Source organism: Seriola dumerili, unplaced genomic scaffold (assembly GCF_002260705.1).
Source record: "Seriola dumerili isolate Sdu_G_001 unplaced genomic scaffold, Sdu_1.0 BDQW01000230.1, whole genome shotgun sequence".
Classification (NCBI taxonomy): domain Eukaryota; kingdom Metazoa; phylum Chordata; class Actinopteri; order Carangiformes; family Carangidae; genus Seriola; species Seriola dumerili.
The window spans coordinates 2792285-2810932 of NW_019174485.1; the positions used below are offsets into that span (position 1 = coordinate 2792285).

Genomic DNA, 18648 nt, shown 5'->3' on the forward strand with positions numbered 1-18648 from the left:
TCACAGGCTCGTCACCCGCTGCATCTGTCCGTCCTCTCCCTCAGAGGTGGGCTCTGCTGTGTACACTGCCTCTCCATTGGACGCCAGCGGCGGCGGCTGGTAGAAGGTCTGCAGGTGATTGGGCCGTGGGCCCAGCGGGGGTCGCCCCAGGCTGTAGGGCAGTTCCAGGGCGGGCCGCTGGGGCTGGCCAGTAGGGCTGACCTCTTCTGGACCTTCGGGGCTGCTGTCGGGGTACGAGAGGGTCGGAGGGGATGTGCGAGTGTAGAAGCGAGGAGGGGAGCTGCTTCGGCTGTACACCTGGGGGGAGTGTCGGGAGTAGAGGTTGTTGGGAGGCGAGTTGGTGTCTCGTGGAGCGAATATATTTGTCGGGGGAGAGCTTCGGGGAAAGATGCTGAGTGGCGGCGAGCTTCGGTCCCCGGGGTAGAGCGGGGAAGGGTTTGAATCTCTGGCGTAGATTGGTGAGGAGTCAGGATCAAGGTCAAGATCAGGCGTCAAAGGCAGAGCGAAGCTGTCAGAATCCTCTCGTTCGCCATGATACCGAAGAGGCGCTCTATCTTTCCCTCTTTTCCGCCCATCTAGACCTCCATCTTTGCTCTCAAACAGGAAAGATTCATCCCTGTCTATATCTATCCCTCCTCTCCACACGTCCAGTGCTCTATCCTTCTGTTTCTCATTCTCTCGTTCAACCCCTGCCCTCCATCCATCTCTGTCTTTTAAAAACAGGGTTTCTTCCTTCTCTCTCTCCATCCCACCTCTCCATCCATCAAGCCCAAAATCTTTCTTCTGGGTTATGAAAGTCTCTTCCTGCTCCGCCTCCGCTCCTCCTCGCCACACCTCCATCCTTCCATCTCTCTTCTCCAGAAGATGAGGTTCCTCCCTCCCTCTTTCCATGCCACCTCTCCACTCCTCCATCTCTCCATCTCTCTTCTGAGAGGTAAAAGACTCGTCCCTCCCTCTCTCAGCTCCTCCCCTCCATTCGTCCATCATTCCGTCCCTTTTCAAGAGAAATGTCTCGTCCTTCTCTCTGTCTTGGCCGCCTCTCCACGTCTCTACACCTGCCTCCCTCTGTTTCATCAGCAGCGGCTCTTCCAGAGCCTTGTACAGGGGCTCAGACTCCTGTGGGGGAGGGGGAGGGGGAGGCGGGAGGGGCCTGTCCCGGTAACGATCCCGGTCTCTCTCCCTGTCTCTGTCCGCCCCTCCGCTCGACTCCACTGTGCTGCGGTGGCGAGACAGAGTACCAGGAGTGCGGCTGAGGGTGGAGTAGGGCCGAGCCTGAACATCAGGGGGACGTGCTTGCTGCCTGTCCTGGAGCCCGCGGCGACCCAGAGTGCCTTGCAGCTGCGACCTGTCCCCGTCTTTAAGCAGCTCACGGGACTCAGAATCTCCAGAAACGCGTGCGTGGGACCAGCCATCTTGTAAGCGTGGCGTCGTGGCGTGATCTTGTCCACGTGTGGTGGAATGCGTCTCAGCGTCTTGTGTGTGGTGCCTCGTATGCGCCCAGCCCTCTTGTGCGTTGTGGCGTGTGTTTGGCTGCATGGTGGCAGCCCAGCCCTCCTGGGTTGGCTGTGCGTGTCGAGTTAGTGTGGCAGTGTGAGTGAGAGCCGCCCTGTCGTGGTGGTGAGGCCTCGCCAGGCTTCCGTAGCGCTCGGGAGGAACAGGCATGGGGACCGAGGGCCTCAGGTTGCTCTGCACCAGCTCTGAGATGATCATCTTCTCCAGCGCGGCTGCATCAGACAGGTTACGGCGCATTCCGGCACTGCTGCCCAGATCTGTGGCCCCGTGGGGGGTGAGGAGGGCTGGAGAGATGTCATCCCCTCCTATCCCAACTCCTCCCTCCCTCAGAAGGTCAGTGCTGCCCACCACTCCGGCTCGGGACCCGGGTGTTGTCCCCAGACCATGCAGAGTGAAGGTGTTGGGGGTGTAACCTCCGTTGAGACACACACTGTCCAACCCACAGGGCTCCTGACTCTGGGACACACCACCCTCTGTTAGGAGAAACAGAAGGGGGGCAATTACAAAAGGACAGGGACACTATTAGAGATTTACATGAAGAGATGGGCATGAGTGAATGTACGAATGAATGAGCAGAGTTTAGTGTTCCTGTGTCTACTGAGGGTGCGGATTTACCAAGAAGATTTGAGTATTAACAATATTATTTGATGAAATGTTTGGTGCGCAGCCACATGGAGGAGATGTATATTATGTCTTCATGGTCTATGAATAGTTACTGTGTGCAGATATTGCACAGATAGTCTATGAATTGAACCACAGTGCACAAGGAAGTGTCGCTCAATGACTCAAGTGAGCACAATAAAGGAGCTCATACTCTGCTTGTTTCTGAAGGTTCCTACTGCTCCACGTTAAGACAGAGAGACAGAGAGGGAAAGTGTCAAAGAACATTCAAAAGACAAACTATTCAAACTCAAAAACTAAAATCAGAACGACAACAAAAACATTTGAGCTTTATATTCCAAACATTCATACTGTACAGAAACAGAAACGTGACAAACCCTATTGTGCAAAAGGCTTACACCACTTAACAGGCTTTAAATAGACATTCTTCAGTGAGGCCTAAGAGTTTTGCAAGGTACTGTGTGTGTACACAGGTAAAAAGACAGTCAAAGATACCCACATAAAGAAAGAGAGTGATAAGAATAGAAACTGAAGTACCACAGAAAGCTGTAATGAGAGGTACCTGTGGAGGTGAAAGGTTGATTGTATCCCTGGGCCAGCATCGTGTCATAAGGAGAGGCTCCAGCATGAGTCTGCAGTACTGGATTAGTAAGGAAGTGGTTCCCCAACGGAGCTGAGAATGGAGAGGGAGAGAGGGAGAAAAATAAATGTCACATCCTTCAGCCCACAGGGGGGACAATGCTGAGATTTAAAAGACAAATAAAAATGATCTTCACCGCGGTTAAGAGTGGGAGTGTTGTTCACGTCTGCAGCGATGAAAGAAGATTCAGTCTGTCTGCGAACAGTGTCGTTCCACATCCTCCTGATGCGACTCTGGATCAGAAATATTTCACACAAGGTCAAAATCTGACTCAGACAGAGAGACAAAGACACAAAGAGGCACAGAGTATTGCAGTGCACCTGTCTGTTAGCAGTGGCTCTCCGACTCTGGCTGCTGGTGTACCGGCTGTTGGACCGCAGGGCAGAACCCTTCACAGAGTCTGGAGAGCTGGAAGAGGAAGTTGCACAGCACTGCGAGAGACGCAGGCATCTGCCATAGTCCTTTTGGCCCTGCACACAATATTCAAAGACGAAACTTATTAGTTAAATCGTTGACAGACGGAGAGACACGTGCAGGAACGTAATAACATCCACACAGAGCCTGACCTTCCTGGCGAGGCTGCAGTGCAGTATGGTGATGAGGAGGCCCTGGGCGGTGTTGAGGGAGGAGAAGAGATAAGCCAGGAGGAGAGACGGAGCAGACAGGAACATCAGGCCTGAGGACCATGTGACGCTCTGCAGGAAGAGCAGCGTCAGGGAGCCCACCGCCCATGCCCTGAAGAGACACCGGAGGAAGAGGACACAAATGACATTTCTTTTTCATTCACACAAACTAGTTTGACAAAAGTTCATTTAACTAAATCTATCAGAGAGTTATTTTTCATTACATTCTTCTGCTCTGATACTCTTGAAATCCAGAAGTTTCAACTGTTAAACTATTTCACAAGGCAGCTGAAGAGCTGGGTGCATGTAATTGATGTCAAAGTTTACATGCTCAAATCTTCCTGAATGCTCCCATCAGCCAGCTCTCGTGTTTAAAATAAAAACTGAAGAAATTGAATAAAAGAGGATTCAGACAGATTAAGTGACATTACTAACACCGACTGTAGCTTTCCTTTTATCCTTTCTTGAATGCAAGTTCTTTCCTCTATTTTCCATCTATACAGCTTTGCTGTATAAATGTTTGATTAACCTTGCTAAGGTTGAACCTTTTCTTACTCAAAAGGATGCCGTGACCACATAGTTCACGGAGCTGTCGAGACTGCTGCAGTGCATTTCACTCTGGCTTTCCAAAAGCTGTACTTGACTTGAAACTATTCAAAATGCTGCTGTTCAACTAAGAGCTAGAGCTTCACTGTGTTACATCTGTTTGATGTTTTCACATTTGCTTTGGCTACATGTCTCAGCTAGAATGAGTTTTAAATATTTCAATTAAATACTAAGCTCTAAGTGGACCAACTTCCTCATTAATAACAGACTGCAGTTCAAGAACATTCATTTTAAACTAATTTCTACACTTTTCTTTATTATTTTTTTTTTGGTCCAGTGTAAAGCATAGCATGAAATATTGAAATTACAAATGGCTTGCAACAGATAGGGCCTGTTATGGTTATAAATTTAACTTTTTTGCTAATAACTGGAGCCAAAGCAACTGAGACACAATGAGCTCTACACATAATCACCCACAAAAGATCAGCATGAGGCACTATACTAACCTCAGGTTGTCATGGCGACTGGAGTCCGGCTTCAAAGCAGCAGTGCTGTGCATCTTATGTAAGGTCATCACCAAGACAACGAGGTTCAACTGAGGCCAAAAAGGACAAATACCAATTTATACAATTATAATGAATCATCATGATCAATCATCAATCATTATATGTTGATGATCCAATAGGAGATATATGAGAAGTCTGTGTGAGCGTGAACGTGAACTCTCACCGTTATGACGACAGCAACGGGTCCAAGGAAACTCCAAATGAAGTAATTGTCTGTTCGTAGCCAACATCTACACACACACACACACACACACACACACGCACACACACACACAAACAAATCAAATCACAGGCAAATAAGACCCTCCAAAATAACAAAGTCAGTCTAGGAGCTGACACAGGAATATACATTTTATCAATAACTGTCCCCAAACAAAAATGCACACACACACACACACACACACACACACACACACACACACACACACACACACACACACACACACACACACACACACACACACACACATTAGTCAACTTACGCAGTCTTTGAGCCGTAGCCTCTGAAGTCTATAGCTGCAGACACGGCCACCACCAGTCCAGGAATAGAGTAGCCACATAGGTAGAAATACTTCCTCCTGGAGTTACGTCCCTCAAATACCTCCCGCTGCAGCAGGTACAGTTCCACCCCCTCCAGACACAACCAGCAAAACACTGAGAGCAGCGAGAAGTGCAGCAAGCCAGCAATGATGGAGCACACAACCTGTAAATGTGAATAAAGGAAGAGTGGAATAATGAGTGACAGAACGACAGGAGAGCAACAAAGGAAAAATCTGTGATTGTCACTAAATCATTTATGCAAACAATTCACACAATACTTTAGGCTACAAAACGCTGCTTTACAAACCCTATAAACTATTGTGTGATATCATAATATTATCCTTGATATTATAAATTGTTATTGTTTCCCACTGCTTAGCTACTTTATGTTGTGTATCAGTTCAGGTTCTCACTGTAACTCACTGTATATTGTGTCTTGTTGGCGCCGACAAGGAAGAGTAGTTCAGTGATGAGCAGGTTGGCCCACAGGTTGCAGTGGATGGTGCTGTGGTCTGTGTGCCAAGGTGCCCCCTGGCAGCACAGGGTTGTAAGGCAGGTGGCCAAACACACCAGTGCTACAGAGATGCCAACCCAAGAAACCACATAGACCAGAAGCTCTTCTACACCGGCCCCAAACTGATAAAGCACACAGGAAAGAAAGTGCAAAGAGGTTTATCGAGATGTTTTTTTTTTTAAAAAAAGCATGTGAATGTGGGAGCTTGTGTAGATGCAGGTTTTATCAGCATCTGTGGATGTATTTTGCGGTTGCGGTGTGGATTGCTCGTGTGTCTTTGTGTAAAATGAACAAAATCACACTCAACAAAGAGACTTTCCAATTTCCTGTCAGGACATAATACCCTGCAGCATTTCTCACTCCCTCTCTCTTTTCAAGAGCACAGTGGGGATGAGGTCCAGCTGTGCTACAGTAAATGAGTGCATAAGGGTGGAGGACTTTGGAGTCTGAAGATGGAGGTAGATTTACAAAGTTAAAGTTTGGCTGCTGGCCGTCTAAAAAGAAAGCAATAGCGGTAATAATGCGTATCATGGGTCTTTCAAACTCTCGATCTAATCACCACCTTGGTACAAATTCAAAAAGCACAGAAAAAAAGAGTGCTTTCAGTGCTGACAGAAGCTTCACAGAAACACAACTCAAGCCACAAAAAAAAAAAAATCTGCTTTCGGTCTGCCATGAACACTGTTACGTGCTGTTTTTGTGGCGTGTGTCACTTACTGCGGGTTGCTGGTACGTCATGAGCACAGCATAGCTGGACAGGTGGTTGCAGGCGCAGGTAGTGTGTGTGTTGTTGGTGTGTAACAGGCGGCAGCCCTGTGTAGACCACCTGCCGCTCCCAGATACACCTGATGCGTTCCAGAAAGAGCAGTTCGGGCCAAAGTGGTTCTCCAGCTGGAGAGACGAACGCACCAAAACACTCAGTGACCAGATTATGCACAGTGTCAGGAATTTGCTCATTCCTGGTATTTTCGTTTTCAGGTAAACAGATTTCCAAACACACCTGCAGGTGCCTGAGAGTGAAGATCACCGGCTCGGAGAGGTACACTCTGTTGGATCCTCTGTGCACAGAGGCAGAGATCACATGGGAATTGACCACCAGGCTCTTACGCCTGACCTCTGACCCCTGGCCCAGTCCCAGCCCGAGCCGCAGAGTGGAGTTCTGTGTGGTCAGGAAGGAGCCCAAGTTCTTAAAGAGAGAGAGGACCAGCTTCACCTGGCCTGCAGAGGCAGACAGAGGACAACATTTCATACATTCAAGAGAAGACATTTAGACATTTATATCATATTTAATGATGTTTGGAGTTTTGATGCATGAAGAAGAACTAGTATTACTTCCACAATCCATTACAGGTCCTATAATTGGTCTACTAGCTTTATGCTGATAACACTGAGAGCTACATGTACAAAATGTTGATGAGTTTCATTGCGTGCCACAGACCATTGTTGCTGTACTGTTGCAGAGCCAGTGCTGATATCTGCAAGATGCTGTCGCTGTCGTAGGAGTGAGGGAACGTCAGGTCCTGTATGTCTGCCTCTGTATTTAGCACATACACCTCCAGATCTGTGCACACACAGGAACAGACAAGCACAAAAGTCTGAATGAGTTGGTGAATTCCACAATGTGTGAAGCAAAAACAGCTACGAAACAGAAAGACTACATACCAACATTCGGTGCCCTGTCACTGAACCGGCCTTCATAGAGGTTGTTAGCCAATAGAAACGCCCCTTTCTCTACTGCGTCCAACAGCAGTGATGCAGAGCGTGATTGGTCAACACCGCTCATATCTGCCCAGGACACCAGAGCCTCAGGACCCAACAGATTATCAACTATTTGAACGACAGCCTGAAAAAGAGAAAGCCAGACAATCATTAATCAATCTGTCTGTCTGTCTGTCTGTCTGTCTGTCTGTCTGTCTGTCTGTCTGTCTGTCTGTCTGTTCATAGTTTACCTGAACATAAGCTCTGCAGGTGCGTTCCCTCTTCTGCAGCTGAAAAGAAAAAATGAACCAGACATTTATTGTTAGAATCATCATCACTGACATTTCTGCTTTCATTTCCAGGAAAGGTCAAGTAAATATCCACACTGACAACGGGAACAATTTACCTTGTTGTAATTGCGTGCTGCAGATTCTTTATTGGCTGGTCTCAAGGCCTGGAGCTGGGAGTCCAGGATGTCCAATAGCTGTTCAATTAGCTTGACGGACATGCTGACATCACCAGCATAGATCCGCCCCCGCGTCAGGTTGACCAACTCCCCAGCGATGTTGGCTGCGTTCTCTCCGCTTTTAATCTAGAGTGAGAGAGTGGGGTGGGGGTGGGGTGGGGGGCGGGGGTGTTTATAATGTCAAATATTTTAACATTTAAGAGGGAAGTGCTTGCTGACTGGTTTTAGGGCATTTGCACAGCGTGTGTCTTTGTGTGTATTTATGAGTGTTTGTGTGAGACTAACCTTCTGTGCAATTTGGCTGACCCAGGGAGAGGTGCAGTTGGAAAGGTCAGGCCCTCTGGAGCTCCAACCCACTGGAGACGACATGCACTGATAGGAGGCTATACCTGCAGAGACAGATGGGATGATGTTTTACAGGACCTGAGGTGGTTTGTGACTTCTGTTTCTCCTTACACTTATTTTCCCCTGCAACTTTAAACCTCACATGCAGCCCAAAAATTCTAACAACATTTTGGTACAACATTTTTTGGGAGCACATTGTGTTGTTTAGAAGAACTGTTACTTTATGGAATTTTCATTAACACGAAATGACACAAATGAAAAACGAAATTTGTGTCTTTTGGAGTCAAAGTAACGGATACGAACAATAGTGTTTGAGTTTTGCTTTGGCTTTTCATACAAAATGTGAAGCTGCGTTAAAAGATTTTTTTGCCACTTTATAAAAACTTTATACTAAGGTGAAGAAAAAAAATACAGACCTTGAACAAATTAGCATTTTATAATGTTATAGTTAAAGTGTTAGCAAGAAAAACAAACAGCTGATTTATACATCCAAGAAACATGGAGCAACATTAGTATTCATTTGGAGTCATGCTTGTGTCCACCTGATGAATATAAGTACAATATTCACTCTCCTTTCAGCTTTGTTTTGGTCTTCATCATCTCCTGACAAAAGCAGTCACAGTAAATGTACTGTCAGAACAAAACTACGGGCTAAAAGAGGCTAAAAGACTCAGCAGAGCAGCAGTGTAGCACTTCATCTGATCTGTTTCAATGTTGATACATTTCTATTTTGTTTATAAGATATTTACTGAAACACAGAACTAGAGCGTCTAGTATAGACCATTTCTGCAAATTATGTGCAAGCATAAGACAAAAGCTACACCTGTTTTCAGTTATAAACACAATTTTTAAGATTACATAATGCCCCGGTGCGATCACCACCTCTGTGCTAAACCCAAGTCCAGCATGATTAGATGGAGGCAAAAAGCACCGCAGGCTTATCTACATAATCTGCATAACAGCCTCTCCTCAGAGGGAGCACTGGGCTGAGGAAGACAGCTGCACAGCGAGAGGAAGAGTTGATGAACCCACCTCCCCTCAACACAATAACCTCTCTATTTCTTCTTGTGTCTCATCTGAAGGCAAGTTCAAAGAGAGGACACCTGACTACATTTCAAAGGGAAACGAGATACAGAAACACACATGAAAATTTCACACACACACACACACACACACACACACACACACAAGCACACACACACACACACACACACACAAGCATACACACACACACAACGTAACACACAGACTGGCACGCTCACATCTGCACATACTCACAAGCACCACACCTACCCAGTGACCCTTTAGGGCAGGGCCTCTCCACTGTCTCGCCCTTCAGGGTGGGGGGCCACTGTACGCCTCGTGCGACACGACCCTCACATCCGCCCACCTGACCGGGACCCCCAGGAGCCAAGGGGACACGCAGAGGAGGGCGTGGAGTCAGGGGGACCATGGCTGTGATCGGCCGCTGGTCAAAGGGCCCTCGATTGATGACGCCAATCGGGTGAGAAGCTGACGGCCGCACCGGGGTCAACGCGACAGTAGCTGTGTAGGAGCGGACGGTCGTCATCAGAGACGAGAGGGGACCTGAAGGGACAAAAACACCGGTAACTCTCTGGATTCATCACATATGTCCAATTCCACATCTGCGCTTGCTCTGCAAACCTTTAGTGGGCGGTGGCGGAGTGAACTGTAGCGGGTATCTCAGCACGTAATAGTTATTCCACACGTACAGCTGGTTGTCTCTGGGGTTGTAGTCTATGGAGGAGATGTACTGGTAAGGGTTGGGGAATGGTATCTGAACGGGCAGCTCCTGTCCACGGCTGGTGTCGTAGGCGTAAACCACCATGTCGCTGCCAGCCCGGCCGTCCGCTTGCCCTTCATCATCCTGGAAGACGGAACGAACGGCGTAGAGCACGCCACAGGCCATGAAGGCGTTGCTCGCCCCACGTTTGTCAAAGCCTGTGGCCCACGTACCCTCAAAGCGCAGGGTGTACGGGTTCACCTGCAGGAGAAAGAGGAGGAGAAGGAGAAGACATAGGAGATGAGAGAACTGAGCTATTAATGAAACCCTTCATTTCCCCCTCTTTCCAATCATTGATCTGCTATCATTCCGCCTACCTGGCTGACCACAATGCGTCCATTATTGGCTTCAGTAGAGTAGATCACCCAAAGGCCGTTCTCGTCCACTGCCAGATCGATGTCTGACTTCCCTCCCCAGCGGTAAGGCGAGGTGTCATGGTAGTTGGCATTGACCACTACTGCCTCGCCACTCTTTATGCGAGTCCGCAGGTCATACTTGACCAGATTGCGCGTCCGCTCCTTGTTGTAAAACACGGCGCCGTCATACACCACAAAGCCTGTACCGTCCACACGGCTAGGCAACCTAGGACACACAGTGATAGAAAATATGTAGTCCATGTACCTATCTACATGTTTTAAATAAATAAGTTATTGATATTATTAACTGAGAAAAGTTAATTAAAGGCCCTACTCACTTATAGGTGGTGGTGATTCTGTTTTGGCGGTAGTCGTCCCAGGAGGCGTACTCATACAGCACCTCTGTCCTGTACGGTGTCCATGGCATGACGTACAGCCTGTCACCAGCTTGCAACGGGTCCTTACACCATGCACCTGACTGATGCTCCGCCTCCAGGAGCGAGGATGCGGGCTGGATGCTGAGCAGTGAGCCAGGACACACGAAAACTGGAAGACGGGAGTTAGGAAGGGTAGCAGGATGTAAGAAGGAAGAGAAAGAGGGAGGGAAAAGAAGAGCAGGGAGGGACGTGAGAAAAGAGTGGAACGACGAGTGGAGGCAGGTGCGGGAAGAAAATTGATCGATGCATGAAAAATGGATTGCGTTAGATGCAGTTGGTGCGGCGAGAGTAAGAAAAAAGAATGAAGAGAAAAAGAGAGAGGGATTTAAAACACCTGTGCTGATCTTGAGAGGCAAGCAACAGAAGAGACGTAAAAGTGTACTCACACACTGTTAGTGTGTGTGTGGTGAGTAATACAACAGGGACACTGCAATGAAAGGTGTGTGAGTGTATTTGTGTGCTTTGTGTGTGATTGCATGTGTGTGTGTGTGTGGGTGGGTTAGTGCAAAAAGAGTGAAGAGTGTGAGGTAGAATCAGGGACGCAGAAGGCGGGGCTAAATTTTGCCTTGAAGTGAATGAGAGGGCAAGTTAGTTACACCGAGCACAACAATTGGTCCACCCACATGTCAATAACTGTATGGACACATATGTATACTGTACAGTCTCACACTGGCATGCAAATAGGCATGCACACACACTCACACACATAAGCAGTGCTTGGTAAGCACACATCCAGACGGATATACAATCACACACATTTGGTCTTATTTTTCCTATGAAGATAAATAAGGGGCTCTTCCTATAAGGGAAGAAAAGGGAAAATAAGCATGAGGAGGATGAGTGGACAAGAAAGAAAGTCAGAAAGAAAGAAAGAAAGAAAGAAAGAAAGAAATAAAGAAAGAAAGAAAGAAAGAAAGCGTGCTTGTGTGTGGACAGGAAATAGAGCAGAGAGAGGGTAAAAAGAAGATTATGTTTATGTTTGTGTGCGCAGAGAGACCGAGGGAGAGGAACAAGAGACAGAGAGATCGACCAGGAGCGAGAGAGGAAGAAACTGGAGAGAAATAGAAAGAGAGACAAGAATAAGAGAGACTAGGTGCAGAACCTGGATAAAACTGGATAAAAGGACGGGTTTCCATACAACAAGAGATGGATAAAATGGGGAAAAAAAAGAACCGAGTAGGAAATGAAAAAAGGGGGGCAACATCCAGCATGACTACGAAACAACGTCCTAGGGTAAGAGGAAGAGAGAAATGGTAGGAGAGAGGAAGAGAAGGAGAGGAAAGAGAGGGGTTGGGGGTAAGGAGAGATCAAGATGCTACAATATATTGTCTTTACCTTTTTGGTCCACTTCTACTCAAGCATAGGAAAAAAAAGAGGGAGAGAAAGAAAGAGAAGTCAGAGGGTGAAAGAAGGGAAGTAAAGAAAAGCAAGAAAGCAAGCAAGAGAGAAAGGAAAGAGAGAAAGCAAGCAAGCGAAGAAAGAAAGAAAAAGAAAGAAAGACAGAAAGAAAGAAAGAAAGAAAGAAAGAAAGAAAGAAAGAAAGAAAGAAAGAAAGAATTGCACAGATAAAGACTTTGGAACTCATTCTCACCACAAACATTATAGTTTACATAAAAGAAAAAAGAACCACAAAAGAGACCCAGCATACTCCTCTTCTCTCCTCTCCTCCCCTACCGCCCCATCCTCCCCCTTTCCCTCCCTCCACCTCCCCTGATCTCTCCTTCCCTCAATCAGGCTCCTGTGGAGAAAAGAGAGCAACTCCTGTGGCGTGAATCTGGAAAAGAAAACACACGCATGCACGCGCAAGTGCATACGCACACTCTCGCATACACACACAGAAGACATACAGTATGCAAATGTCCTACAGTTTCTCTCTCTGTACTTTCTCCATCCAACTTTCTTTTTGTATTTTACACACACAAACACACACACACGCACACATGCACACAAAAACTCCCTGAGAAAAAAAAATCTTTTCTATCCATCAATCTCTCAGGGAAACAGTTGACATCAGAGGTTATAAGAACAAAAAGACACACCTAAAATGTAGCTAGACAAAAATTGGTTAAATTTCTGTGTTTTGCGTGTACATAGACATATTTGTGTGTAATCCTGTTTGTGTGTATATGTATGTGTTTGTGTTTATGTGTGTGTTTATATACATATATATATATATATATGAATACTCACTGTAAGGGACACACTCATACTGGATCTCCAGGTACTTGTATGTTCCAGGACAGGGGTCTGGGAACACGTCGACCCCTGCGACCACCACACACTGAGTCCTGTTGTTACACCTGGAGAACAGCAGATGGATGGATGGATCAGTGAAAGGGATGATGGAGTGAGAGAACAAATAAGGGAGGGAGAGTGATTAACAGACAGGAAAGGGGAAGCAAAGGACAATCCATTTGTCTACTCTCCCTCTCCCACTCGGTGAATATTGATCAGTTCTTCTAGGAAAACACCGCTGAGTACACAGCTAATGGTGCAGCCAGGCACTCAGACTCAGATGGAGAGATTACTGCACTTGCATGTACACGACTTACAATACAAGCACTGGCTTCGTCTAACGTTTCCTCTGACATGAATCCACATGTATGTTGTGCAGCAGTGCACACATGCTGCATATACGAAACCGTAGATGGTCTCATTGATTAGTTGAACTGCTTTCAAAAAACTGCCACATCCTCAAAATAGCAAAAGAATTACATGACAATATGTGTCTTTGCTAAATAATTCAAGCTATTACATAAACACAGTAAACAGTGGATGTATAACCCAGCGCACACACACACCTCTGGGCCATAATCTTCAGTGCGTCAGGGAGGTAACACTGTGTGTTCTCCATCTGGAAGGGGTCTGCGTCACATATCTTGTCGTCGGTGCGTCCGTAGTTGGCAGTTTCCACCATCACGACGTCACTTCCTGGGCAGCGTAGCTCGATGGGGTAACCCTCGCATGCCAGCTCCCTGCGCAGCAGCCCGAACGGCATAGCAGCCCGGGACATAGCTGCCCATGAGGGACAGAGGTGGGGAAGACGGGAGGGGGGTGAGGCAGAGGTTGAAAGATGGGAGTAGGAAAAAGACAAGAAATAAAAGAGAAATTTTCAAGAATGTGTAATTATATTCTACAGATTTCACTAGGTTAGTGAATGTCTTGACAGGATCTTTTCATAGGGGTATACTTGAAACAAAAACCTAATTAAGTCGTGATTAGTTTGTTTGAGTAAAGTCTGTTAGAGTATTAAACGATTCATTAGCATTACTATGTAATAGCATTACCTTATATCGCACATTATTTTACCGCAGCGGGATCTGGTAACTGTCAGGGTACCATCACTTTTATGGTTTTGAGTCATAGTCTCTTATGTTTTTATTACCCTTATTGATCAGTTTCAAACTTCATGTTTTATTGAAAATAAATATTATTTCTACTCACTGTTTGTTGAATCTGGTTATTTTCTTCTCAAAAATTACGAAGTAAGGCTTGCTGGGAAATCCTAATCTGACCGATGAGCTCGCTGCCTGGTCAGACTAGTGCGGACTAGAGAGACCAATACATGATGAACTGATGAAGCCGCTTGGATAAGAGGCGAAACGTCTTCCACAGGCAAATACAAGTCCAGTTGCCTTCGATTTAATTTGAGAGAGAGATCGCTGCCTGTTACATTACTTTTTTTTCAACCGTTTAGGAAGAAGCGAGTTTTCTTCAGCTAATGGACGATTCAGTTAGTAGCAAAATGTGTTGCAAGCCCAAACAAGAAGCGACGCACAGAAAAGGAAGTATAGAAGAAAACATGAGGACTTTACTGCTGAATTGACGACATTCAATACGTTTTTACTGACTGTGCTATAAATTCATCGAATGCTAGCAATGTTGACGTGCAGCCGGAGGCTAACGTTAGCTGGATTAGCTACACTCTCAATAGAAAATAACAGAGGCAGGAATTTGGACTTCAGCCGTGATGTTAATGACTTTGCTGAGCGCGGGGCCCAGTGGATGAACTCCTAATGGGTAAGCAAGTCTCTCTTTTTTATGGAGCAGGATCGGGGATTTAAATCCACAGCAATGTCATTGTTACCTCCCATGCTGGTAAATGCGCAACTCTGTAATCTGTGTGTGATAACGTGTGGCTGCTGTGTCATTGATGATGAATTCTATAAATTCAAGTGAATGTGTGATCCATTCACTCATACTGTGTAGACCTATTATGAGTTGTTGTGCTTTTCTTGATGGCTATTTCTGAAGTGCTTACCGCCACACTGTAAACTAGTTTTGTGTTGATTTGTTAGTGTTAGCTGGTTTAAGCTAGTTGAGATGTTTCAAGGTTGATGTGGTGCTTTGAGTCCAGGATGTTAGAGTACTGTTGATAAATTTGACACTAAGACTTCTTGCCCATGCACAAGAAAAATAATTGCACCAGGGTTGACGTGCAGCCGGAGGCTAACGTTAGCTGGATTAGCTACACTCTCAATAGAAAATAACAGAGGCAGGAATTTGGACTTCAGCCGTGATGTTAATGACTTTGCTGAGCGCGGGGCCCAGTGGATGAACTCCTAATGGGTAAGCAAGTCTCTCTTTTTTATGGAGCAGGATCGGGGATTTAAATCCACAGCAATGTCATTGTTACCTCCCATGCTGGTAAATGCGCAACTCTGTAATCTGTGTGTGATAACGTGTGGCTGCTGTGTCATTGATGATGAATTCTATAAATTCAAGTGAATGTGTGATCCATTCACTCATACTGTGTAGACCTATTATGAGTTGTTGTGCTTTTCTTGATGGCTATTTCTGAAGTGCTTACCGCCACACTGTAAACTAGTTTTGTGTTGATTTGTTAGTGTTAGCTGGTTTAAGCTAGTTGAGATGTTTCAAGGTTGATGTGGTGCTTTGAGTCCAGGATGTTAGAGTACTGTTGATAAATTTGACACTAAGACTTCTTGCCCATGCACAAGAAAAATAATTGCACCAGGGTCAATCACAATGATGTTACACTACAGAAGTTGGGGGACAGAGTTTAAACAAGACGAAGAGTCGACAGCCATGTTAGGCTATGTGAAGTTATACTTTTGCACAAGTGGTACTTTGAGCTAAATGCTAAAGTCAGCGTGCTAATAAACTCACAGTAACAAAACTAACATACTCACACTAAACCCCAAAATTACCAAATTCTTTTGCAACCCACCCAATAGTTTTTAAGATATTCTGCTGACAACAACAAATGTGAACCTCGTGGTGTCAACGCATCACCAAAGTAATTAGGATTCATTATCAGGGCACCATAAATGTCTGTACAAAATTTCATGATAATCCATGTAACAGTTGTTGAGGTATTTCAGTCAGGACTCAGTGGTGGATAGCCATCTGGCCAAATTGCCGCAGAGGCTGAGCTATCCTGACTTCCTATGTATGTGGCTGTTATAAATTTGTGGTCTAAAAGCCTGGGCTGAGCAAACACTGATGACATCATCTGGGTTATTTTTGCAGACTTTAAAAAAATCCCTCGAAAGACACTGTGACATTATAAAACCATTTTTCCCAGTCTGAGAAGTACACTGATGATAAGGATACATAGCGTTATATGTAAAATCATTTGAGTTTCCCTTTGATCACCTGTCTTACAGATGAAATCAACCATGCAACATCATGAGCTGGTATGTTGATACACACACTAATAATTCCCCAATTATATACGAAATGTCACAAATATCACACCTTACACTGATTGCCTCAATCAAATCATGCCCATGCCTGTATTTGATGTAAGCACTAGATAGTTGAAACACACCGAACATTCTGGCACTGCCAGCACTGTGTGTTGTTTAATTTAATCTTTGAAATGCACATGTGTGAAAGCTTACACTGGAAGGATCCCCAGATGCAGAGAGAGTGTGATTAATGACATAAATCACACCGCACCTCCACTGTGACAACTTCATGCGATGCGATGCGTAGGTACATCACAATATCTTGTGTTTTCAGTCAGTGGGGAGGATGAAGCTTATACTGGCTGTCAGATGCTCGGTAAATGCAGAATGACAAGTATAAGACTTTTATTTTCTTTCATTTGAAAGCTGGATCTCTCTCATCCACACCTCTGTGTGCAAAGTCACCTGACTGTTATATTAAGCCATGTAAACCAGGGTTATTAGAGAAAATCACATTACCCTACTTTAATCCGGTTAAGATGATATTCACATCATCTGGAGTATCATGCACACGTGAAAAGGTTTTTGCTGTATCAGGATTAAACCCAGCCAAACACGTCAGTGTGATCAGTATGCTGCCTGTGCACTCTAACTGTCTGTGGTGCTGAATGACTTGATTGCTTCTGAAACACTCCCTTTGGCAAGCTGTATACTTCAAATGTTCAACTAATCTTTTGTTCATTTAGGTCACAGCATTTCCCAAACTTTGCCAAGATGACTTTGCCTTTCTTTGGAGTCAGTGGGCTGAGTTCATCTTCACGTCTTGCAAAAACAATGACTTATATTTGAGTAGCAAATGAGCATGATCTATAGCTCTATTGCTTTACGATTTTTGTGATTTAACCTGCTGATTGGTGTGTCAGGATCGACAACTCAGTGCTGTGACGCTTACCTTGGCTGGAAGGGGCGACATGAGCCAGACTGAGCACACACACCCCCAGGAACCACAGTGACACAGCCATGCTGGGCAGGAAGAGTTAGCGCGTCACACCACCAGCCGTGTTAGGAGAGCCTGAAGAGAAAGTAGTGGAAGTGTGAGATTGAGAGTGAAGAGCTGCACCCTCTTCTCTGTGTGCAGATCATTGTGTGTGTGTGTGTGTGTGTGGATGTGTGGGTGTGTGTTGGATGGTCAATATCACACGCTGACGATGCAAGAGTGCACGTCAGAAAACACAGCAGGGTGGAGGGACAGAATAATAGAGAGACAGACAGAGAGGAATAAGAGAGAGAGAGAAATAGAGATAACAACTGAGCAATCGGTGCAGTGAAAAGTCTCTCAATCTGGTGTTACCATGGTGATAGCACAGTGCAGTCCGAGAGAGAGGGAGAAAAAGAGAGAGAGGAGATATGCTGTGTGTGTGTATCTGAGTGTGTGTTCAGGAGGGAAAGCGCACGCGTGTGAGTACGTGTTTTAAGTCCGTAATTAGCCAGGAGCAACAGTGGCCACTGACCCATAAAAGAGTCTTAATCTTTCTATCCACACACACATTCACACACACATCCGCACACAGGCAGAGGGCCAGGCTCAGCTTAGGCCACTTTTCAGTAATCCTAAATAAATAATGTTGTGGAGACAAGCTCCTCCCCAGCAGGGCAGGAGTAACGAGGTAAACAGCTGACTGAGGGCTGAGCGTAGGTGATCAGAGGGCGATGCAGTGCTGTGGAGTTTCATGAGTGAACATATGGACGAGTTGTAGAATCCTCAGCTGAATATTGGTCTTACTCTGACCTGACTGTTTACGGTCCTTTGAATTTGAAATGTGTAGTCAAAATAATCTTATGTATTCAAATTAAATATTAAATATAATATAAAATAAATATCCCCTACCATTAATGTAAAGAAAATGTATACACAGTGTCTCTGGATAAACAATAGCAATTTAGCTAGCTTACACAAGGAGACTGTATCGCTTGGACACCCTGTATTCTTGCTAAGTGGAAAACGGATCAAAGCAGTCCGTTCCACAATAGGTGACTGGTGGTGATGGATCTGCATGCTCTGGCGGCATTTGTTGTTGTTCTGCGAATCTCCTGAGTTTCCAACATTTAACACACCGATGCACACAATCTGCGACTGCTCCACCGAAACCTGGAATCTAGTATTAATTTGATCTAATCTCATTGATGGTTAGACCTTACCTTGATGTTGGACCTGCTGATGATAATGAGCTATTATCATTCTGGTAATGTCTCTGTGAGGTAGGGAGAGATGTGTTTTCCAGTCATCTTTCCACCTTGAGGAGCCCTTCTTGGTCAACAAACGTAT

At 45.6% G+C, this 18648-nt stretch overlaps 1 protein-coding gene across 1 annotated transcript; it reads right to left on the bottom strand.

Annotated features, from left to right (window-relative positions):
- Nucleotides 1–17344, bottom strand: LOC111229461 (adhesion G protein-coupled receptor L1-like). The gene is made up of 26 exons (XM_022755794.1): nt 17275–17344; nt 13470–13683; nt 12859–12968; nt 12004–12018; nt 10570–10777; nt 10193–10457; nt 9737–10076; nt 9365–9658; nt 8012–8115; nt 7667–7852; nt 7512–7550; nt 7225–7405; nt 7001–7123; nt 6563–6780; nt 6280–6453; nt 5472–5684; nt 4991–5211; nt 4672–4738; nt 4449–4537; nt 3340–3508; nt 3094–3243; nt 2910–3006; nt 2696–2806; nt 2327–2350; nt 753–1985; nt 1–587 (listed from the first exon to the last, which is right to left on the bottom strand). The coding sequence occupies exons 1-26, from the start codon at nt 17342–17344 to the stop codon at nt 1–3; spliced, it is 5502 nt and encodes a 1833-aa protein (XP_022611515.1).
- Between the last annotated feature and the right edge of the window lie 1304 nt (nt 17345–18648).